Raw genomic sequence first — 25,731 nt, 5'->3', positions numbered from 1 at the left:
CCTATTATAATAATCCAAGCAATTGTAATTGCTCTGGATGTTTTGATTAATATTTTAGCCATGTATTTTAAGAGGCTCATGGAGATCTTGTGGTTATTATACTGGTAGGAGTTCTGGAAACCTGTGCTGAGCTTGGCAGTACAAAGTTTATAAAACTCCTGCCTCACTGAAGTCAGCAATATTTTTGCCACTGATTTAACTGGAGCCAGATTATATTTCCTGTATTTAGCATTAGGAAATCTTCTTATTGCACCAGTAGGGTAGTGCCTGCCTCTCTCTTTTTTGAGTTCACTGTTCAGAAATTTGCTAAATCCTAAGAAGTAGTGGTGTATATTGGTCAGCTAGATTAGTTAATTTAAAACATTTTAAATCCATATAAAAGCAATAAATTGTATAAAATATTACATTAGAGATCTCTTTCATCATTGGACCATGCAAAATTATGGAAAAGCTGTAAAATAGTTGGTAGATTGTAATGCTAACTTCTTCTTGTCTTCTAGCTCCATATTTAAAGGCTCAGCTGTGTGTGTGTATCATCTGTCTGACATCCAGACTGTGTTCAATGGGCCTTTTGCACACAAGGAGGGCCCAAACCACCAGCTGATTCCATATCAGGGCAGAATTCCGTACCCACGGCCTGGCACCGTAAGTACAAAGATGTTTATTCAGTCTTGCCAATGGCTTGTCTTTGTTTAATGCATAAATAAATATTATTTATTCCAGGAGAAAAGTCTGTATGTGACTGTGGCAGTTACAATCCAGGACTATTTTGTTTGCTTTTCAGTTGCCTGCAAATCCAACTGCAAATCATGTAGTGTCTGGAAAGCTTCTAGAAAGAATTAAAAGTCATGTAAAATGTTTGTTGTTTTAAAGGTGATATAAATTTATTCATTAGGTGATAGTCTTGTTTGCATGTGCTTTTCCATTTTGTGTACATTTGAGCAAAATGTAGCTAAATAAACAAGTATGCAAGTGAAACACTGTTAGTATGTTCCACAGCCTGGATCCAAATGTCTGTAAGTCTGTCTTCTGTCTCTGTGAATTTTCTTTAGTTCTCCAGAGTCTTGCATCTTTACTCAGATACTTAGGAGATGTATTAAAAGATTTAGAGTACAAGGTTTCTCGGACTTGTCACTTGACTAAAGTATACCCTGCCAAGTTCTGAATCTTAGATGAGAGACCTAGATATAAAAGCATTTTCTCGCCATTCAGTTCACCATCACCTTCTTTGTGAGAAGGCTTTTTGTATACCTTGCTTTCAGGAATTTATCTTCCAATAAATTCTGTACACAATTAGAGATAGCTCAATTTCCAAGTTGTGTAAAACTATCTCATGAAATATTTTAAATAAAATTGTTGTTTCTTCTTATTTTTCAAATTTATCACATATACAAATTGCTGTTAATGCCCTTTTTTCTTTATTTATTTACTTACTTATTTTAGCTATTCTTAATTTATATTTAGCAGAAATTTAACACCTGGTATTTCAAGCTTTAATAAGGAATGTATGGACTTTCTCTGGAATTGTCTCTGAATCCATATTTGCTAGATGCAGTATTGTCAGTATGGTAGTGTGGGTGTATATTGACTCCTACAGTTTGTCAAGTATGAGAATGAAATAAATATTCAGAGAATCATAAATTATCTCTCAACAACACAGTTATATTTTTTTAGATTAACACTTCGGTGCTTTTCCATTCATCACAGGAAATTAACTTTTGTTTTAATTTTGCCAGTCCCTATGAGAACCTTTAACCATATCACTCTTTCAGTCTGATTTGTCTTTATGCTGAAAAATCTTATTCTTTTTCTCTCTTTTTCTCTCAAACTTGGAATAGCTCAGATACATGGAATAGCTCTCCTTATTCACACAGTTCTTCATGACATTTTAGTGCAGTTTTTGGTGGCTGTAAGAGTTAGGACTTTACATTCTCAGAGCTCTAGAATTAACTAATCAATACCTGACATTTCACTGAGGTCTAATGCTAGCATTAGTCTTTTCTTGCAATTAATTCATAGAGTTCTAATCTCAAGAGTGCATTGAGGCTTTATAAAAATGACCTATTTAAACAGGAAGTTTCACACTCTTGTGATTAGTCACAATTCAAAGTTTCTTGCTGCTTCAGAATGTTTTGTTTGTATGTGTTTCCTCAACCACTGCCATGTTTTTCTTGGTTCACTTCATAGAGGCTTCTGAGGTATTCCAGACGGGCCTAAAGAATTTGGGCAACACAACAAAAAGGGGAAAAAAAATCAGATTTGAATTTAACATGGTGACAGAAATTTTGTACACTTTCCAGATATGGTGGTGAGCTCTGAAACTGAAGATAAATTCTTAGATCATAGCTCACAGAGATTCCTTTAGATGACCATTTCTCATTTTTGGATCGCTGGCATTTGTGCTTCCTCATGATTCAGCCACAACACAGTATCCCTAAGTCATATTTTCTAAGATGAAGTTCCTTTGGCATTGCTTTTATTTCACTGCCAAAGAAACCTCCACTTTTCAATGTGTGCCACGAACTTTATTTTGCACTTATGTCAAAGTATTTGCAAAAATTGGGACATGGGGATTTTTCGCTGCTCAGAATTTGTACTCAAAGAGTTAGCGTGATTAGCCATGTTTGCAGTCTGTGGGGTTTGATCTTCTGTTCTCTAGAATGTACTTTTTTTGTACCTTCTGGGATGCTGGACTAGACAGGGATGCCTTTTTATATGACATGGAAAATCCTACTTTGCAGTTGCCTAAAGAGATATTCATACTAAACCTCTGCCTAGAAATGAATGTTCATCATGTTGCAGTACACTGGATAAACAATGGAAAGGCTTCAGTGTAGCTTCAGTAGGATTAAATGAAGCAATACATTCTTTTGGCCATGATCAACTCAACAGTGTTTGGCTGGCCTTCACTAAATACCAGTGGTTTCTCATTTCTCCACAAGCAAAACTTACTTACGGAAAAAGAAATACATAATTGGCAGGTTGCTACTAAACTCAGTGATGTTTGAGGGTAGTTTCCATTTTTCAGAGTTTACAGAAATAGTTTTTGTACCTACAGCATATTGGACAATATGCTGTAAATAAAAGAATTCTGATAATCAAGTGTAAACGTAAAATTGTGTAGACAAGTTCTTTAATGAGCTGTGAAGGATGCCCATTCAATCCCTTCAGGAAAAGGAGAGTTTATAGGCTTCTTCAATATCATCTTCTGCTTGTCACTGGTTTAGCAAAAACATTAATTGATTAAAGATGTTTGTTAAGGCTTTGCTTGGAACAATGATATAATGTGAGTATTTAGGGTCATGCTGGTGTGAATCATAGCACAGACATTTTTGCAAGAAGTCACAGACAAAAGTCTTATGACTCCAAGTCAATAATGGAAGGGTTGAAAGTATCAGAGAAAGACTTCTAATTGAGCTATGTGAGACAGGAAAGTTTAAGTTGAACTGTTTGTGAAACAGAATCCCTCTTGAAAGGAGCTGGGGTCTGGCAGAGCACTACCAAGTAGAATAATCTTGCTAATGATGAATGCAGTTCTTTTTTAAGTATTTATTGCTAATCTTAACAGATAGTTCCATACATTTTCCAGAATGTGGATGAAGAGAGGATAGAGCAAGCAAGATAATAAGAATTCAACTTTGTGAACAATCCTAGAGCATTAACGTAGAGCATAATTTCTAATGAGAGCCAAAACAAAATCCTTAGGATAAATATGAGCCCAGAAAAATAAATCGGCAAGGATGTCAGATGAGAGAAACAACCCGTGTCTGAGCTGAGTTCTGGTTCTTCTTCCTGGAGGGAACTGACACTATAGCAATTTCTTTTAAAGAGTTCCTACCAGAGCTGTTCTACTTTGTATAAATAATTAACTCCTAATTGAGCCAGAAGATGACTCTAAAGCCTGGGATTCAGCTGAAGTCCCCTCTCTGCTTGTTTCCTGGTATGCCCAATGAATAGTTTACTGGGTGCACAATATGAAATAGCTTTTAGCAGTGAGGGCAGAACAGGCACTCCTGCCTGTGGTTACGGGGATGCCCAGGGAAGTGAAAACCCAAATTCTAACATTGCATCTCATCAGGTAGGTTGAACACATGACTCACATATCCCCAGACAGATTCCAAATCTCTCAGAATATGATTCATTTGATGTAATTTTAGCCATCTAAAAGCAGGGTGCTCAGTCTGAATTACTGACTACAGAGGAAACCTAAGAATAAATGCCGGCCTTTAAGAGTAGAAGTCAGGTGAGGTAAATCTCTCTCCAAGCAACTGGCTATTTTGTGTCTGTGGTTTTGATCAGAAATTCCATCCTAGATGTAAGAATGGCCCTCATCAAAATAAACAAATTTCCATCAAGTGCTTTTTATTGAACAAATCATTTTCCAATTGGGAAAATACTGAGTTGAAACACTTCTGAATATCTCCAATACTCTGAGGAGAGTTTCACTGCTCAAAAATATTGTAAGAGGAAAAAATTAAAGCTCAGTAACAGCAATAAGAAATGAGGTAGTGGTAGCTGAAAAATAAAACCAAGTAAATTAACATAAGTACATGGAGAACTGACATAGCTCTGATTTCTTCACAGTTTCCTTTTAGTTTCAAACTCAGTAGAGTTGAGTTTTCTAAGATGGCTTTTATTTTCTCATGAGGCCCAGAATGCCTCAGGGATGATTATTTAGACGGTTCTTCATTATATTTAAAGAAGCATCCAAAGTATTCATGGACTTCAGTTACTTCTAAGGCATAGAGGATTGTATAGACAACCTTTTTAGATACAAATAAGTTGTTATGGGACTCCCTCAGCAGCTCCATATTATTTCTCTTTCAAATGAAGATGAGTTGCAGGCCCTTTCATCATCTTATAATCAACAAAATGACAAGAGGGATATTGGCCAAATTGCAATTAAGTATCAGATTTTGTCTTCTGCCTTTGTACTAATTCTGTAAAAAAACAGATGACAAAGTTTGTTATCTTCCCATAGCAATCTCTTGGATTTTTTTTTTTTTTTCAGCAGGCAGTTTAGAAGCAAAAAACATTCAGAAATAGGTCCAGAAGCACAGATATTTGCCATCAAGCTGGATTTTGAAAGTGCAAAAACACAGTTTGGTTTATTTTATCAGAAGTGATAAGTGTAGCTATTCAATACTTCATTCCCCTTACTGGAATATACAAAATTTTGGTCAAGTCTGAAGTGGTTTTTTTGAGAATTTCCTTTGTTAATTATCAGTGCATATTTGTAAAAGATCTGGAGATGAAAACTCTCTGAAAGATGGTAAGTCCTGTTCATCATGACTGTGCATGTTTCTTACAGTGTCCAGGAGGAGCCTTCACACCCAATGTGCGGACAACCAAAGAGTTTCCTGATGATGTTGTGACCTTCATTAGGAATCACCCATTGATGTTTAATCCCATTTACCCCATCCACAAGAGGCCATTAATCATCCGGATAGGAGCTGACTACAAGTATACAAAGATTGCTGTGGATCGAGTGAACGCTGCTGATGGGAGATACCACGTCTTGTTTCTTGGAACAGGTAGGACAAATTTGGCAGCATTCATTTTCCTCTGTTGCAATGTTGCAATCAATTCTGATTTTTACAATTTATAGCTTTCAAAAATACTCGTTTAAATGTTTGCAATCTACAGAAATATTATTGAAATCCATGAATTATGCTCTCTTTACTTTCTGTATATTTTTCTTTTTACCATAGACATCATTATGTGCAAGAGGAACAATGTATTGATCTTAATTTTGAGATAAAAAACAACACTGGTATATATTTTATTGGATCTAAATTATAATATTTCTCTTGAATGTGGTTGTCTGCAATATGATTCAAAATTAGATTTTGATGATCTGTAACACAAGAAAAAAAATACCAAAATCTGGCTTTACATTTTTTTTATACTCTCATAATCATTATTTAATATATGCTGTGTAAGCTGCATCTGAAGAAAAGCACAACCTGATCAAGATGTTGCAAAGGCAGAAACAACTCCTTCAGAAAACAGTAGTAATATGGAAATACTTAACAGAGAAAAACAAACAAATGGTTGGAGTCCTAGCAGTAGTGGACACAGAGAGCTTGATGCAAGTATTCTAAAATAATTTCTGTCTAAGGTAACTTGTATTTTGTTTTTACTTACATCAAATTTGAATCAGGTGTTACATGTCTGAAGTCTGCAGGGAACAGGTTGAGTGATTCGTGTGCTGATGAATATTTTTTAAAATATTCTGATATGAATCACACACTTTAGATTGAAGCAGACAAGTAGAGTGGTACTCTGACTAGACCCTAGGACTCACTCACATCTGAAACTCCCACTGGTTTAACAGAGCATTAGAGGTCAATAGGCACAAAGGCTAATCTTTTTTACTTTTTTTACTTTCAAGTAGAACAAAATAAAAGAACTCTAGGAGAACAAATATATGTCTGAACATCAGAAAATGATTACAGAGATGACTTGCATTGCTTTTATGGTTCACATATTATTGGGGCCCTGATTATTTTCTGCTTGTAGAATAACTGTGTCTGCCAACAAACTCACATGAGGCTGGGAATAACCATATCGTTATATTAGATTTAGGAAGTGGGTGCTAAAAAATCTCTTAAGAATGTCAGGCTTCTATAGGGAAAGGATTAAAAGTAACTCTCTTCACTCAGAAAAATCTCTTCAACTATCAAAATCAGCACAGTGCCTATGTGCCAGAGGAGGCCAACTGCACACTGTGCTGTATGTGCAGAAGTGTATCCAGCAAACAGGTTGATGGAAATTATTTTTTTCCTGTATTTGGCTCCTGTTGGAAGTACTGTGCCCTACTGTGGGCTCACCAGTACAAAGAAAACATTGACCTAATGGAGCAAGATCTGTTGAGATCAGACTATGTGATGTGATGTATGAGAAAAAGCTGAAAAAAATGGGTTTATTCAGGGAAAGCTAAGGGGAGACTTTAATGCTGTTAACAGCTATCATATGGGTGGGTACCTAGTGGGAAAAAAACAGATGGGGACTCTTCTCAAGGTGCTCAGTGCCGAGGTGAGGGATTTCACACAAGTTGACATGTGAAACAATGCTAAAATATATAAAGGAAAAGGTTTTTTTGCCATCAGCATGATCAAATAATGGAAAAAGATCCAGAGAGGTTATGAATTCTCCATCTTCAGAGGCTCAAAAGGTTCAAAACCCAACAAACACAGCACTGAGCAGCTGCTCGAATAGGACTTGCTTTGAGTGTGGGATTGCAGCAGATTATCCTACAGGCTACAGGTTTCTGCAGTTCAGTGAAAGGAAAACAAAGCTACTTAGTTCCTGTGAGGTTATGGATGGAGAAAATGAGGAGGGCTAAAGCCCAGCAAGAACTCAGTCTTTTTACTGTTGTAAATGGCAATGTTTCTATAAATACATTAGCACCAAAAAGAGAGTTAAGGACAATTTCCATCCTTTACTGGAAACAGTGAAAAGGCTGAAGTACTTTGCCTCAGTCTTTAGTAGCAAGACCAGTTCTGCAGGCTCCCATCTCCTGAGTTGGAAGACAGGAATAAGAAGCAGAACGAAGCTTCCATAATCCAAGAAGCAGGGGTCAGTGACCTGCTACACCCCTTAGACACCAACGAGTCCTTGGGGCTGGATGGGATCCACCCAAGGTCACTGAGGGAGCTGGCAGAGTGCTCTCCAAACCACTTCCCTTCATTTAGCAGCAGTCCCAGCTAACTGGGGAGGACCCAGCTGATTGAAAGTTATGTGATGCCCATCCACAAGAAGGGCCACAGGGAGGCTGTGGGGAACTACAGACCTGTCAGTCAGACCTCAAGGCTGCAGAAGGTTGTCTCTAAACCTTCTGATCATCTTGAGTACCATCACATGGTGTGTGCAGGACAACCATCAGACCCCGCCAACATGGGTTTGTGAAAGGCAGGTCCTGCCTGACCAGCCTGTGACCTTCTGTGACCAGGTGATCCACACAGTGGGTGAGGGAAAGGCTCTGGCTGTTGTCTGCCTGGACTTCAGGAAAGCCTTTGACACCATTTCCCACAGCATTCTCCTGGAGAAACCGGCTGATCATGGCCTGGATGGGAGCACTGCTCACTGGGGATAAAACTGGCTGGACAGCTGGGCCCAGGGAGTGGAGAGGAGTGGAGCTACATCCAGCTGCTACCTGGTCCCAGCTGGTGTTCCTTCAGGTCTTTCCCAAGCCTAAATGATTCTATGATTCCATGTTTTTCCACCAAACCTTTACCAAGTCTCCATCTGATGCAGAGTGAATAGTTAGTATATGATAAGGCATAGTCAGGGCAATGAATTATTCAAAGAATTTAATAACATTTTGATCTGGGTATTTTTGTTTTCTTGTCTGGAAACTGATAAATGAGCTTTAAGGTATTCTTGACTCTTTCCTAGCTGCAGCTGTTGGAAAATACTAAATTAACCTAAATAGGATAGGGCTTTCTATAAGGTGGGTTCTTCCTCTCCTTTCCCTCTCCCCACCACTAACATAAACCCACAATTTCTGTTTAGTTTAATTAATGCAGATACAATTTTTGACTTTGTGAGCTGTTTGGATATTTTTTCTCCTTTCCTGCAGAAGTCTTCTTCCACTATATAAATATTGAAAGTGTTGATAGAGAGCATCCCTACTCTTGTTATACAACTGCACAAGAAAACTTGGCAAAAGAGAGGTTTTGCTTTACTGTTAGTTTTCTTCTTTGACAAACCACTATGTTTAGTCAAAGTAATAGATTGGTAGACTAGTGCAGATCTTTCAAATGAACATTTTTTTTTTCAATATAGTGCTGCCATTGTTTTAAAATGCTTTGTAAGCAACTAATGTTATTTAGAAGCAAATTCTACTGAAGCTTAGTGGAAAAGATTGAGACATAAGTTCCCAGACCATATAGATTATTAATGTAGCAATGATAGTTAAAGCTAGAAACTATTGAAAAGCTGAAATGTCCTTGAAATCACAAATTGATAGTAAGCATTTTAATAACTCTGCAAGAGGTAAACATTTAGGTAATAGGTAATTTCATTTTATCTTTGATGATCATCTGACTTTTTTTGGGTGATCAATGTGGCCTCATACACCCACACGAGTTGTTGAAAAAGTAAACATATCTCAGGTTGTTCTTATGTTAATCTCCTCTGTGTACCAGCTCAGGACCCCTTATGGATCAGATACAGAAAGTGCAGCTCTTGATACTTTATATATTCATTGCTTTATCTTCTTCATTACACTGGAGACAAGGATCATTTTCTGCTTTCTAGTGAGATGGAGGGCAGGCATTATTCTTCCTGAACAGGGCACAGGACATTAATACCTTCCAAGGTCTTCTTCCAAAGAAATCATTGCAATGCAAGTTACTGCATTTCTTGGCCCTTTAAAATAAAAGTGATCAAGTTTCAGCCACTGAGAGGAGAAACTTGTTTTCTTTATTCTCTGATTTCTGTGAGACTCGGGAGGATTTGATAGAGATATTAAGTGTCAAAAGGAATGTAGAGGGGATTTGCTTTGGTGTCAGTTCATCCCAGCAAATGCAAAAACCACATTGTATAGGAGAATTTCATGTGATAATTTCCTTGGGAGCCTGGAGCCCCACAGCCAGAGATAATGGGACTTGACACCTGGTGACAATTACCCTCAGCTCAAATGATGAGTTACTGCTGCTGAACTGAGATGTTTCCAGCCATGTCTGTCACTGTCAGTGACCTGTCTCATGCTTGAAATCAGAGTGTTTTATGTCTTGCCAGATGCAAAGCACACAAAATGTTTAGCTCTTCCTCTCTTCCTCCTCTATAGCCTTAGTAATAAATCAGTTCCTGAATGCAAGTGAAGAATAACAGAAGTACAGAGCTCCGACAACCCCAGTGGTTTTCATCATGTAGCTGTGGCACAGGAGGGTATAGGCAGCTCTGTAATTTTTTCACCTTGGTGTGAACTAAATGGAGTGTTCCCTTTGCTCCCCCAGACAGAAGTGCTGTGCTCCCAGGGGCTGCTCCATACCCAGAGTTAATGCACTGCTTTTCTCCCTTGCTTACCTGCATAGCAAACAAAACTAAATCCCAGGGACAGACATTGTTCATGTGGCATTCCATGCTTTTCAAATGATTACAATCTCCTGTTTTTCCTATGCTTTTAAACAAAGACTCACAAAGTGCTTCACAAAACTCACTGGTTTTGTTAGGACTTCCCTAAGGGATCTCAGCCCTGTCTGGCGTGAGCTGACTTGGAGTAAGGAGTCTAGACTGGTAGTAAGCAGTGCTGCAAGAGAAAAGTGCTGTCTACCTACCTTGTCTTCCCAAACAGAAACCCAAGATATCATTTATTTGGAAAGAATATAATCACTCATTTGCATATTTGACTAGATCAATGCTGATGGTATTTTTCCTTATGCAATGAGAAATAACATATTCAGTTCAAGAACTTGGGATTAAAGTTCTGTTTCAATTATTCCCTTTCTGTGATGGGGCAGAGTTCTACTGTGATTTGTTTACTTGTTTCAGTTACATCTAAAGAACCTGAGCTTTCAATATTTTGTGTTTATCTTCTGGTAGATTGTTTTCTATGGATTTTAAGACAGCAGTAAAACACCATGTGAACATATTCGTGAGATTAATATTCATTTAATAAGCATGCCACCTACTGCTTGCAGCACAAAATCCTTTGGTCAAAGTACACACAAATTGCACAATCAAAGGATTATTCACAGGGGGTTTTTATTGCTCTTGGTGCTACGAAAATATTTAAATGTCTGGGTCAAACTTGGGTACATTAAGCAGCTATGGGCACCAGTGGGATTTTTTTCAGCTCTTTGCTATCAAGATATGATGTGTTTTTCTGGAAAGAGATCTAAGTTACTGTCATAAAAAGATACTACAGACTGCAGTGTGGCTTATTGAGATGATTAATGTCAGCCACATGCATCTGATGTGGCATGAGGCTGATCAATGTTTCTCATTATCTTTTCTTCTCTGATGAAACATTTGTTTTCAAAGTCTGGATTCAGTAAGTGCCTCCAGAGCATAAGTTTTTAATACTCATTTTCATAGTGTTGTATGATGGCTGTCCTTTTGGAAAACCAACCCTTGCTGACAACAGTAGCCTCCAGTAATGCAATGATCTACAGATTCTAACAGAGATAATCTGGTCAGAAGAGCAGGCTTGCCTCCCATAGTTTTCCTGGCAGCAGCTTTTGAGACTGAGGTGGGGAAGATGATGTTACACAACAGTGGCACAACAGGCATCAGACACAATTTCCTTCTTCCTCTTGGTCACAGTGCCTGAGTCATTCATAACCTTTTGCTGACCTGTTCATCCAAAGCTTTTTCATAGGCTTTTAAGGTGATATGTAAGTTAAGAGGGCATACCTCCACCTGCTTCATTTCCCTTGTTCAGGTTTTATTCAAGAAAGATCTTGAATAAAAAAGCTTGGGCACGCTGTGCCCCAAAAGGTTGACCGAGTGGAGGCTATACAGAAATTTCACACCCAAGTGTGAGCATTTGTATTTGTCTCTTTGTTCTTTGATGCAGCTTGAATTTTATGAAGTTTCACAGAGATATTATGAGCTGGAAAAAAATTGCCCCCATTTGACAGATGAGTGAACTAAGCACAGAGAGGTTAGTGGCCGTGGTGGGAGCTTTGAGTTACAGCAGACACAGAGCGTGGGAACATTGCTGTCAGCCCTGACTGCTAACCTGCCACCCTCTCAGGTGCTCTGCTGAGCCTCAACATTTTCTCAAACAGACAGATTTCAAACATTCTATGAACTTTTTGCTTTCTTTTTTCTTCGTAAGGTTATTTGTATACATCAGGTTCAACTCAGATAAGAGACCAGAAATAATTAGCTGCCATTAGGCTGACAGGTAAAACATGGAGAAAAAGTTTTTAGAGGGTCTCCAGCAGTGTCAGACCCATCAGGGGTGGGGATTACTGAAGGAAGCCTCTCAAAACTCATATCAGAGTAGAAGATGGTGCCTATTGCAGTCATTTTTTTTATTATGTGGAAAATTTTGGGGTTTTATTTGTAGTTCAGTTTGTCCATGTGATGTGGCTCAGGGGTAAATGGGTCCTGGCTCTCTTTGAGGCTCACATTACTGACAGCTGCAGTGTTCACTTAGAACTGGGAAAATAAAAGCTGGTCAAAATTCAGAGAATGAGATTTATACTCAGACTTTCTGATTCAGCCAAAAACCTCTGCATTTTTCATGTCTTTTCATTAAGCTTTGCTTTTTCCATTGCCCATGGAATTAATGTAATCAGGCACAGTCTAACTGGTATTGATGAAATTTAGCTGATTGATATAAATCCAAAATCATGCCTTGCATTATCATAAATATTATTATAATTATGATGATGATGATTTGCCTCTTATGCTTCCATTCCATTTATTGGAATGCCTTCCTTCTTCATTTATTTCCCACTCTGAATACATTCTACACCTTTTTTTTAGCCTGCACTTTCCTCTCTTGATGTTCCCAGTCTCTCAGTCCTGTCAGAGGGAATGTGATCTCAGTGTCATTGTCTCTAATGTCCAGCTGGGACACCTGCATTTGTTAAGCAGATTTAAATGGAAAAGCATTTTGAGTCACTCCTGTCCTCTTGCTGTCAGCTTGAGGAAGAGTCCCTTTTGTTTGTCCATCTCTCCTTGATTTACAGACTGCTGAGCTGATGCAAGGCTGCAGCAAACAGCTCCCAGTGAAGAAATGGGAAAGTGGGAGCAAAAATCTGCCTCTTCATTGCTAGTGGAAGATTGATATTCTAGAGACATAGTAGTTTTTTCATGACTGTGCAAAATCATAGCAATGGAGAACTGTTTTCAAGTGGATTTCAGGAAGAAACAAGTAAATAGTGAAGAAAACCATGTTCATATTTATGAATTTTAGAGGATTACCTTCTAATTCTGTACATTGACCAAACTTGAAAAAATTTCACCTGCACTTGTTTGAAGATCTCTTATGCCTGATTCGCAGCATAAAATCCTATCTGTTGTGAAATGCACTCAGAAACAGCTCAGACACTGCTTTGCACAGTGTCCTGAAGTGCACAGTGCTTCATCCTTTCCTCTGACCCAGGGAATTTAGTTCACTTTTTTGCCATTAGCAGAAATAATCAAACAAGATTTTCAACAAAACTCAAGTATACCATAAGCTTTCTATGTGAACACATGTACATGATTTGATTTGTGTTTGTAGTGGAGACAGCTGCTGAGAAAGAAATAAAAAGTGGGGTTCAGGGACAAATACTTGCTTTTCATTTATTAAGGAAAAGGCTGAGCAGCAGTAGCAAGACTATTTTTAGAAGTAATGGGAGAACTATAGCCTATAAGCTGTGCATTATTGGAAGTGTTTATATATAGGTGTACATATATATATATATATAATTGTATATATATATATACAGATTAATAGAATTCCTTTCTTTAAAAAGAATTATTTAATCATCAGCTTTCTACTGCCTACTTGAGTATTTACTTTAAACATTGTATTAAGTCTTCTTTAAGACAATGGAACATTCCTTTCTACAAGGATTTGTCCATCATGGTACAATACTGAGTCAAAGTAAATGGTAAAATACTGAGTCAAAGGGAATGAATAGGAAAGTAAACAGTCCTTCACTCTGTGTGTTCTTCTGGGGTGTGACAAAAGGGTAGATAGGAACCTGCTTTACAAATAGGAGAGGTTATTAGGACACAAGGACTTGGCGTCAGGCATTATCAGTATTTTCTGTGCCCATGCCCAGGATAAAAATCTCCCCTCAGGTTCTAATTTCAGTTTGGGGCAATGTTTGAGGACTCAAGACAATGTAGGAATTTTAAATGTGTGGCATGTGCTAATGGATCATTGACATAAACCGGTTCTTCAGAGGCCCAGCAGCCTTACATTCCTTTGCAGGTAAGGTCACTGTCAACATGCTTAGTGCCCTGTATATCAGGGTTACAGGTACTTGACACTTTGCAGGCAGCTTCAAAAAAAAAAAAAAAAAAAAAAGCCACAAAAGGCCTGAAATTCCTTCCTGCACTTCTGATTATTTTGTAAGGTGGAGTCTAATGCTAGAGAGAGAGAATTGATAAAAGAATGCAAAGAAGCAGAGGTAGACTGAAGCCATGTACATGTGTGAGTGGGTTTTCCCTAAGTAGGAGAACAAATACACATAAGCCCTTTCTCCTTTCCTCTGAGGGAGGCATCTGCAGCAGTTTAACACTTCAGTGGGTCCTGGCAGTTAGTAAATCTCTCTCAGGTTCTCATAGCTTAGCTAATACTGGCACCCAGGCTAGACCACAGCTGTGCTATAACAAGATTTGGTTTCAGTGAAATTTCTTCAGAAGGAACTATTTTATCATGCCATTGTATAATGAGAATAAATGTCTCAGTGGAAAATTCTCATGCAAAATTCATTCCTAACATGCCCTGAGCATGTACTCTTGATAGCTACACATTTTTAAGTCTTGTCAGCTTTCAGTTTCTCTTTTCCTTATTTTTTTTTAAGACAAAATACTGCAATGTGCTATCTGTGTGTGGTCAAGTGATTAAATATCAATATTCTGGCTTTAAACCTTTTTTTTTTTTGTAGTAATAACAGCAGTAACAACAACAACTAGTGGTAGTAGAAATAGTAATAGTAGTAGTAGTAGTAGTAGTGATGGTGGTGGTGGTGGTGTCTGGCTTCCTTGAGTGAAATAAGAAGATGTAAATTACTTACAGTAATCATCTTACCCTGCAGCTCTACCTATAGAATTTAGTCACTGAGCTTAAAGCAAAAATAAAATTGAACTTTTTCAGCTTACATTGTCTTCATTATGAATTGCCAAACAGGAAACTGAAATTTCCTAATAAATGTAGATACTTGCCTATTTTGTGTTATGCTAATGTTCTATCAACTGCACAACTCTACAGTGCTCTTAAAACTTTTGAAGGCTGAACAGAACCTGTACCATGTGTTCCCATTCCTCAGAATCAGTATGGAGCACATAGATTTATTCTACTCAGTCTAGTTTCTAGGTCTTTTAGTTAAGAGGTATCCTATGTGCTTTTTCCAAGTTAAAATGCTCATTCTTGTGATTATTCCACAGTCTGCCTTTTCTGCCACATCAGAAATACTCCAGTGGCTGTCCCAGCCTGTAAGAGCCTTCACAGATGGACCCCTTCATCACACGTATTCTTTCCACATAAGAAATTTGGAAAACTAATCACAAATTCCCTTTGGGTCTCACTCATCACATCTACCCTGCAAAAATACTGTCATTGCCACATATTTCTACTTACTCCTTTGTTCTGAGTGGATTTGTGAGGCTTGGAACTGTATTTTGAGAGGGAAACCATGCTAAAATATTTTCACCTTGATTTTTCTTTTTATCTTACAGAGCAAAATATTAACTCCTACCAATATATAATGTACTTGATTATTGGTTTTATTTCATTAAAAAAAGCTTTTATCTTAGTGTGTTCTAGGTAGAGTTATTCTTTGGGAGGTTTACCATTCATGTTATCAGTTATCCTAGCATTTTATTATAAGATATGAATATATCATGTCCTGTAGTAGCTTCCTTTTACCTGTTCTTATTGTGTTTTAGTTTAAGATCATTAGGATAAATTCTGCCTCTGTGTGTCTGTACAGGAACAGAATATACTGATTTTGATTGATCTTTTTGTATAGAATGGTAACAGTAATGTTAATAACTCCAATCTTATCATGACATGTTCATATATGAGACTAATACTGTGATAGTATTCCTGTATAAGGAATCATCTCATCATTCTTACTGACTCCAAACCATAGAAATTACTGAACATTTCTTACCTTCCTCTTTGTCATAGTGTTTGCTTAGATGGTTTCCTTTTATAATTTACAAAGGTTAACCTGCTTTTTTATTTCTCCCTGTCTGTATTACATGCTCTCCCCTATTGCAGATCAAGGAACTGTACAGAAAGTTGTTGTTCTACCCACCAACTTCTCTGCAAGTGGAGAACTCATTTTGGAAGAGATGGAGGTTTTTCAGGTTTGGCTTTCTCCTCCTTTTGTTTTTCCAGTGTGTATGTTCACACAAACACTTTGTTCTAACAGACTTTGGCAAGGGCAACTGCGATTTGGTAAAAGATCAAGTAACTGTGCATGCTGTCACTTTGAAAACCACATAAAGATTACAAAACGTTGACTGTTACGAAGGCTAGAGCTAGCTGAAGCCTTTTACATCTCCTGTATTTCAGTTGCCTATTTTTTATGTTGATACACTGACTAGAAGGATTTTGATAATCAGTTTTTTAGGAGATCAGGTTATAATGGCTTCCAGAAGGAGACTTTTATCGTTGGCATCACTTTAGAGGCTGTAGCTGTGTATGGTTGGAATTTCACATTTCTGTACTTTGATTATCTGAAGATCTTCCTAGTTCTCATTTGCAAAATGAAATCAAATTAGCGTTGTTTTTGCTTAACTCCTGTTCTTCAAAGTCACATGCCTCTGGAGTCAAGAAAGCTACAAGTTTAAAAGAACATAAGCTGAAAAGAAACACAAAAACTACAGGGATATAAAGGAATAGGCTCTGTCAATCACTCTGCCATGTAACAATTGTAATAACCTAAACAAAATGTTCTCCCCTCTCAAATATTTGGATGGGCTATTCATTAAACAGTAGTCTTGGGGCAAGTGGTAATATGTGTCTATAAACTTAGTTAAAGATTTTGTCATGGTCTTTATTTTATTAACATAATACAAAAAGGAAAATTTAAGCTTATTTATTGAGGCAGCATTAACAGTTTCCTTAAGAAAAGAAACACTCATAAAGGCATCTGTGTTAACACTCATAAAGGCATAGCTAGTCTTCCTAGGCTTTCATTGAAGACTTCCTGATGAAAAAGATATATGTGATTGATATTATATAAAACACATTCTTCACCAGAAAGTGCAGATTCAATTTACTGAAACATAAATTAATGTTTCAGCATGAAAATAGGTGGGTTAAGAGGAATCTCAGCCTAAGCATAGTTTCTGGGCCTCTATGGACAGACCTTTTTAACCTGAACCCTAAAAACCATGATATCATAACTTCTGCTGTTACAATCTGTGTGGCATCTTGATGCTAGAGACTCTCCAAGAGAGCAGGAATAAAGTCATGGGGCCTGTGCTAGTTAATATCTAGGGTAGCAAAGAGAGATCCTCTTCCAGGGTAAACAAGGAAAGGAGCATGTGGCATCAGGTCCAATGTTGCATTTGACCTGCAGACTCCAAACAGCTCTAAAGCAGCTCTAAAACTTCTCCAAATCTTTGCCAATTCACATGATTCACAGCCAGATTTTCTAGTCCTGACCTCCCTGCTGTGTTGTGGTCATCTGCAATTAATCCTAGCCCACTATTATGGCTTTCCTTTGTGACTGAGCAAATGTTGAATCGTAAAAAAATGCTGAACATTTTTATTGCCATCGATTTTATCACTTGTTTGGATGAACATAACCACTTAAGGCAAGAAAAGTAACAATTCCTTTGCCAGCTCTTTAATATTTGATTTGGACACAGACGTTAATAGACTGCTATGATGACACACAGTAGTATACAGTACTGTCTCTGGGAAAGAAATGTTCAAGAACACTCAGGCCATTTTAAAATAATCTAGTCATTGACAATCTGAATGTATATGTTGCATGGTAACCAAACCATATGCACTGTAGATAATTTGTAAGAAAAGGATTTTTTATTCTTATCTGGATCATGTGGTAAATATTCATGAGCTATTTTATTTATGAGCTATTTTATTTTTTTTTATTTTATTCATGAGCTATTTGATTTTTCCTTATCATCATCATTAAAGAAAAAATGTTTCTTATTACAAAGGTAAAGTAATGACTCCTCTATTTCTGAGATAGCACAGATGCAGGTTAATTGTAAGTGTACAAAAACCTTTTAGATACATGTAATAATAATGTGGTTGAGTTTCAGCAATATATTTTGTGAGACATTGTTTAAATGTCATTTGTTTAGTTCTGAAAATAGCAGTACTTAGTAGGAGTGAGTGCTCCCTTTCCAGGATATAAATATGTATAGTTTTCTTAGATATGACTTAGGTTTTGGTGACTTATAAATATTAATTTTTGGACAGTGTTTGACAGTAGTTTGTAACTCTGTCTTTCAGAGTAATTCTCCTATAACAACAATGAAGATTTCATCTAAAAAGGTAAGGCAAAGTAGAATGCCTGCTTAGTGCTTATTAACTGAGAAGTAAATTGGCTTAGATGTTAGAATATCAGTTCTTGTGGAGCACACTAAATTGTAGGTGAATTTTCCATAACAAGTACAGAAAAAGAGTACAGCACACTGACATTTGCAGGAGCTGTTTATATACCCTTGTACTAAAATAAACCAATTTCTATTCATTAAATATAATTTCTAATTAACTGAAAGTGTTGGGTCTCTTGTTATTTTGATTTACAGTTAAGGAATCAAAAATAAATTCTAAGAGAGGCAATTCACCCTCCCTGTCTTTTTCTCTAAAGTCCCAAATAGAAATTTTTCCTTGGAAGTCTGTCTGATCAGTTAAAAAAGGCAGTGTTGGCTGTTGGGTCCATGGTGCAATTGTGCATGTTTGTTTAGTAGTAATAAACAATAGCAGTAAGAATTATGAAAACAGCTGAGAGGATTTCTGCTGCAATACTTAACACGAAAGCTAAAAATGTGTATTCTATGGTTTTGCAAGAAAGATGTTGCTCAATATTTTACAAAGCTACCACTAAGTAAATATTATTCAATAACTCAATTTCAGTATGCTTTTTCATTTTTGTGACAAGAAGATCAAAGAAATTTCAAGGGGTTTTGTTCAATATTAATTTATATTTTTAGAATGATTAATTGTTTTTTGAGTAAAACAGTCATTTTGGCCCAGATTTTGGTATTGATCTACTCCCTTTGAACTTCTCTTGCAAAAGCTGTGATGTATTGTGAAAGTTCTCTTGGCTTATTTTTCCAGGTATATAAGGCTATCTGAATCTGGCCATAAGCCTCAACATAATCTCTAGGTTTTACATCTTGGAAATGTGCGCACTGGAGGATCAAACCAGGAACTCTGCATAATATTTATTAAAGTGACTGTGTGCAGAGAAAATACTTAGTTCAAAGGCTTGAGCCAATAATCCTCACTGAATAAGAACCAAGTTCCCAAATCTGAGCAATATTAAGCAGCCTGTCTGCCCCAAAACAGAACAATGACACTCAATGTCCAAAAAAACATTAACATTCCCCAGTGTTTCTAGGTGTTTTCTAGCAGGAAGGTGAAAATAATATATGCCTGATCACCTGGGAGATTTCTGTTGATCTTGACTTTATGTGTATTTTTGGCTCCCCTCTTAGTCTTGAGTTAATTCCAAAATTAATTGAAAGGCTTTTTGGTTGTGTTAGCCAGGTCTTGGGTGAAACTCCTCCACATGTGAGCTAAATCTTCCCATTTCCTCCTGCAGCAACAGTTGTATGTGAGCTCAGATGAAGGGGTCACCCAGGTCTCCTTGCATCGCTGCCACATCTACGGGACTGCCTGTGCTGACTGCTGCCTGGCCCGAGACCCATACTGCGCCTGGGATGGCAACTCCTGCTCCAGGTTTTATCCCACAGGAAAAAGGTGAGCAGTAGTAAGCAGCCCAGTGAAGTTCGCAAGGGAAGATGGCTTTTGTTCTGAGTGTTATGATGGGATGGAGAAGTGGGATGTCATTCCTTTCACTAGCATGTACAAATAATACCCCCATAGCTGTTGTGCTTGGAGTTATTCATCACCTAGGACTGTATGCTGCAAGAGTGTATGGTAAAGAGCTTCTTTTCATATTTAAAGTAATTGATGGAAGAAGAAAGAAAAGGAAAAAAAATGGTTCTTAATCATAAATATTAATCTTTCTGTCTCACACACACAAAATCAGTGAGACATTTGTTCCCTTCATTTAAATTCAATTACTTACTATGGATGCAATTATGATAGCCCTAAATACAGCAAAAGATCTCTCAGGCTGTCTGAGGAATAAACTCATTTATATTTTTTTGTTCCTCATTTGCTCCTAAGTGAGAAGAATTATTTTCAGGAAAATTTTAGGCAAATGTGATTTCCATGTAATGCCTGTGGATTTGGGTTTTTTGACATGAGGTTTATTAAAGCAGACAGGGAAAGCAATTTCTGTTTAATTTGCAGCAGAACTAATAGTCCATCTCATAATCTTATGCAAAACAAGAGTCCCTTCCTTCCTCCCAGGGGAAATATTTAATAGCAGAAGGCTGTAGTGAACTCTTGTCTTAATAAGATTTCACTCATATGCAAACAAAGCTACAGAATACACAATGAAGTGTTACTGCAAAGGGAACAATCCTTTCAGATATATGCTTTCTACAACTACCTGGAAGGAGGTTGTAGCCAGCAGGGGTTGGACTCTTCTCTCAGGTGACAAGCAAAAGGACAGGAGGAAACAGCCTCAAGTTTTTCCAGAAGAAATTTAGATTGCATTTTCTAGAATCATAGAATCATGAAATATGCTGGGATGGAAAGGACCATCAGGACCACTGAGTGCAACTCCTGGCCCTGCACAGGACACTCCAGGAATCATACCATGTCCCTGAAAGCATTACCCAAACACTTCTTCAAGGTTTGGTGGTGTGAGCACTTCCCTGGGGAGCCTGTTCCAGTGCCCAGCCACTTTCTGGATGAAGAACTTTTCTTGATATCCAGCCTAAACCTGTGACTGTACTCAGTGTCTGCACCTGAGCTGCAGGTGCAGAAGGCCACACACAGTCACTGGGTTTTACTCCTGTTCCCTCATAGAAGGAGACAGTTGACAGAAACAGGCAAAGCTTAGATCTGCTGATAATAATGTCATGCCCTGGACAATTGTTTTTGTTATTGTAAAGTTTTCTTGATTCATTCTTTGCCTGAGATTACAAGGTAAAGCCCAAACTGGCGACATAGCAATGGGTAGAGTACATGGGGTTGCTAACTGCTTTCCCTGAGAATATTCAGCCACCAGTCTGCAAACTCATTGTTTACTTCCATGGAACAAAGGTCAGAATATGGGGGAGGAAAGAAAAGGAAAATCCCCAAGTCTCAGGCCACCTAACTCCTACAGTAACACAGCTGCTGAAAGGTAAAAGGAGCAGTCAGGTACACCTAGCCTGTGCAGTTTCCAGTTTACTATCCCCTTTATATACACCCACCCAGGGCTATTTCCACTGGGGCTTGCTTTCATGCTGATATTTTGTTTGCAATTTGCTCCTTATGTCAAACCAAAACAAACACCTCTAACTGTATGGAAAAAGATCTGGTTTTCATATGTGAAGGAAATGAGTTGTCTCTTTGTCTAACAAGGGCAAATTATGAAGGAGAAAACATTGGTAATTAGAGCCAAATCCCATTGTCTAGACAGTAGTTTCTGCTGTATGTATTTGCTTATTTGCTTCTTTTGACACTTCTGTCTCCTGTGAATTACTGTAGTTCCTCATGCAACATCAATTTACCCCAAAACACCTTATGGTATTATTTTATCTTCTAACTACCACTTTAAAAAAAAAAAACAATATCTAAATTCTAAGTTTACATTCTCAGAACTGCTTCATGCAAGCAACGTGCTGTCTCTGACAGTGTGGAACAGCTCATGGTAGCACAAAAACTCTGACATTAACTCAGAAATTCTTCATGGCCTCCCTTGACTCATGTATATAGTTCACAAGGGTTAAGACTCCAAGGCATAAAATGAAATATTTTTGATGGTAAACATAAAAACTACTCTTAAAATTTCAGTAATTACTCCTTTGAAACATCACCTTTCAAATATTTCCTTTTCAAACGATGCAGTGAGGGATCAGGTGACAGGGGATTATGGGCTCTCTCTCTTTGTTTGTGCATTACCTGGTATAATGTGGTCATAGATGTGTCACCCTTCACTCAGTTGTACTGGAGCTCCAGGGGATTTTTGTAGTTTTTGATCCTCAGGTGCTTAGTGCATGGTTCAGAATACAGCTGAATATGCCAGCAGTGTCCACTTGCAGCAATCTATCACCAGTGCATTTTTTCTTGAACTTGATAAATACCTTACACAATATTTAGCAATGAAAATAGTATGTCTTAATAATAAAAAATTAATAATAAAAAAAATTTGTGCACCAGCTTTTCATGCACTGAATTCTGTGAGCTGTGACTTGCTAGCTGAGGAGGACTGAAATGCCAGTATTCCCAGTAAGCTCCCCAGGCAGTTTGCTACAGAATCATGATTTTACATCTGTCATCCAGATTATATACTAAATTCTCTATTAAGAAGTATCCTGGTACTTGGTAAGTTTTATTATATTTTGGAAATCGTCACGTCTCTTCAAGTAGAAGACAGAACAGAATCTTTACTCTCCACCATTCTGTATGAGTACTTTAGTCACTCTGCTGTGAAGGTGGCTATAGGCACCAAAAATAAAGTACTTACTAAAATGGAGGTGGGAACATGCCTTTTATCATAATTTTGTGCTGATGTGTCAGATATGAGCAGTATGAATCTTATGCATCTCATTGTTAGCTGCTTGCCTTCATGAAGAGTTCTAGCTGGGGTTTTTGGCTTTGAATGCTAAATATTGTGAGTGAACAGAGGTCTCTTTCATGTATCACCTCCCATCCTTCCATCCTTAAACCTCCACAGCAAAACTGCTTTACCTGCAAAACCTGCACCTGTTTTATAAGCTTCAAGAGATGCTTCACCTAAGCAATATCTTCACACCAACAAGCTTGCCAAGAGTAAAGCATACTCACAGTAGGTCATGAACTATCCCTAACATTTGATCTAGTTAAAAAAAAAAAAAACAAAAAAAAAAAACCACAACAAATCTACAAATTAAAAAGTGGTTATTTTCAGTGTAGCTATCTTGGAATAATATTTTGTTTTTACAAAATATTTCAGGAGGAGCCGTAGACAAGACGTGAGACATGGAAATCCTCTGACTCAGTGCCGAGGTTTCAACCTGAAAGGTACTGTAATTTAGAGATACTCATGCTATATAAAGCACACATGGTTTTCCTTTATATGATTCATTATAACTGACATTATCAGTATGGTTTACTGGAAAAGCATAATTATTTTCCGAGTTTTGTTTTGATTTGGTTTTAGCATCTTTCCTTGCAATTATATGAAACTTGCACATATATGATAAAATGTTGAGCCATGAAATACATAGTTCAGCATATTTGAATTGAGAAGCTGATAGTGTTGGCTAGAAAAAGGTAAAGTTAATTTGAGGACTTTTCTACCTCTGTTTCCCATCAGTCTTTATTAATGCCTTTTCATTTATTTAAGCTTTGGACCTCCAATTTTTTCTGAATATTTGATCCCATACTGAGTTTTGGAGCACACCCTTGAGCAAACAGCAGGATCTAGTTTGACCTGTCTTTTGATTTATATTTGTTCCCTTCTTGTGGGGAAAAAAAATAAATTCCAAATTTCTTTATAGAGTCTGTTATTTCCAGCTCTTTAGTCAGCCTGGCATGGTGAGTATGGCCAGGGGAGCCAAGGCTTTGCCCTCCCAGCCATCACTTTCTCCAGATAGATGGACACCAGTCAAATATGCTCAAAGTCATAGGAGTAAACACGTATATAAAGGAAGCTCAATCTTCTTCAGCCCCATGCATGTCTGAGCTAGGCAATGGCAATGTATGCCATCAGACCAAGTGCACACAGAGAATTATGCTCCTTTCACTTCTATTATGAGCCTGAATTTTGTGGTATATTCTCATCTGTACCACCTGGTGACCAAGTAATAGAGCTGATTGTAAATGTTTTTATTGATGTTTTTCTAATCAGAGAACAATGCCTTAAGAGTTACATGTGAAAGGTTCTGTTAATAAAAATTCTACTGAAATAGTCTCCACTAGTTGTTGGAAGAATCTCCTGAATCAGAAAAGACTACAGAAGTCAGTTGGATGTAGATCACTACTTAAATGAGCCTTTCCCTATGAGTCAGTATTAAGTCATTTATGTGAAGCTGAAGAGATTGAACAGGTAATTCCAAGAGATGGCCCTAGTGTTAGAAAATACACCTGAGCTCTGAGAGAGCCATGTTGAAGCAAGTGAGCTACATGTCTTCCCCTGCAGGCATCTGCTGAGACCTCCCACCCATTGTCTGTCCCAAGGGTGGGTGTCTGCTCCTTCCATGCGGAAAATATGAGAATGCCAACTGTCTGCATTCTGGCCTGAGGGGGGATAATTGTTTCAACCTTGACAGTCTTGTGAAACAGGTTTCTTGTTTTCCAGCCACTTTCGTAATGTAGATATATTTTTAGGTTTATGTATTTTAGCATCTTTGAAAAGGAAGTTTCAGTGGCAGCAGTGGGATATAAGGTAGGTAGATGACAGTTGTTTTCCAGAAAAAAAAAAAAAAAAAGATGAAAGAGCAATTTAGACACTTGCAAAATATAATTAGAGCCATTTATAGCAAAATGACTGTGTTTGGGGAAAAAAATGAAATCTACCTAAAGGACAAAAGAGCAGAGAGCCAAGCAAAGCCAAGGAATCTTCCAAGCTCATAAAGAACCATAATGCTGAATCCAAGTCTTTAAACATGGTAGACCTCTAAGCACATATAAACTTAACATTTTTTGGCACATCGTTATTTTAAAATAAATCATCAAGAACTAAGCAATCTTGTATGTTTCCATTTCAGAACTGTTTAATATTGTTATGTTTGTGTTAGCCCTTATAGCCATTACAGAAATGCATTTTGAATGTTAAGTATTTCCTCATTGTTCTCCTAAAAGTTAGAATTGTTTTTGTACAGCTTCCTAAATGTGCTGAAGGACTAGAACCAGGTAAAGTCTCCTTCCTTCAGAAGAATGGATTTCAATTTCACATATCAGTTGATGAAAGAAACAGAAAACAGTAGGAGATAAAACAGTCTGAGAAAAGCCAGTCTTAGGACTGTGCAAAAACTGAGTCAGATTTTAGACATGCAGGTATTTGCAGTTCTCATATTATTTCAATTAATTTCTATTGCTCCTTTCTCAAAAAAAAAATGTATTTCATATGTGAGAGAAGTTTTTAAATCTGGAGGTGCTTTGTTTTGAGGACAAATATTATGATTTGGACCAAGCAATAAGCATCCAGAAGTTCCTACTGGTGACTGCCAATTATTCATCTGTGGAGACTATAAAGGAACACAACAAGTCTAAGCGATGACATATGCTCAGCACTTGCCCAGGTGTTGCTGGAGTGTTATAAATCTGTCTTTCTCTCTGTTGCTGGCCTGTCTACATATTCATCACATTTCAGGTTGAGAGCCAAGTCCCTTCCTTGTGTTGGAAGAGAAGCAGAGGAGCAGGAGCCCAGCCTGCCCTCTCTCTCCTCCCTGGGATGCTGTGCTCAGCTGGAGTAGCTGGAGCCTCCTTTAAGTTGTGATGCTTTATATAGGTCATACTACCATATTCCCCCAACTCATAAATGGTGAAGTGTGAAGAAATACATTAAATGCTTTATTCTCTTTTGGAGTAGTAGAGAATGAGATAATTTCACAAAAAAAAAAAATATCCCTGAGTTCAGTTAACCCATCAGCAAAGTTTATCAGCCCATAGGTGTCCTAATTTCTCGGAACAGACCATGTCACTCTGAAAACATTGGTATTTAAACCTGAATGTTCTTCTTCACATTTCATTTAATTTTCTTGAAAAAAAGTTCCCCAAAATTACTTCTCTTTGGCCAATATCAGAATCAGTCAGAATTAATTTAATCTATATTGCAAGGAATTCATGTTTTC

The 25,731-nt window shown here is 37.5% G+C and overlaps 1 protein-coding gene across 1 annotated transcript in view; it reads left to right on the top strand.

The window, feature by feature from the left end:
• The window catches only part of SEMA3C (semaphorin 3C), a 113,288-nt gene that overhangs the window by 84,980 nt on the left and 2,577 nt on the right, over window positions 1-25,731 (top strand). The window contains exons 11-16 of the mRNA XM_021528831.3: window positions 501-645; window positions 5,312-5,534; window positions 15,905-15,993; window positions 18,119-18,160; window positions 19,437-19,594; window positions 22,890-22,957. Of these exons, the coding sequence (XP_021384506.1) occupies window positions 501-645; window positions 5,312-5,534; window positions 15,905-15,993; window positions 18,119-18,160; window positions 19,437-19,594; window positions 22,890-22,957 (725 nt within the window). The remainder of the gene's footprint in view (window positions 1-500; window positions 646-5,311; window positions 5,535-15,904; window positions 15,994-18,118; window positions 18,161-19,436; window positions 19,595-22,889; window positions 22,958-25,731) is intronic.

This window comes from Lonchura striata, chromosome 5 (assembly GCF_046129695.1).
Source record: "Lonchura striata isolate bLonStr1 chromosome 5, bLonStr1.mat, whole genome shotgun sequence".
NCBI classification, from domain to species: Eukaryota; Metazoa; Chordata; class Aves; order Passeriformes; family Estrildidae; genus Lonchura; species Lonchura striata.
The sequence above is the reverse complement of the archived record's forward strand: the minus strand, read 5'-3'. Positions and strand labels throughout refer to the sequence as shown.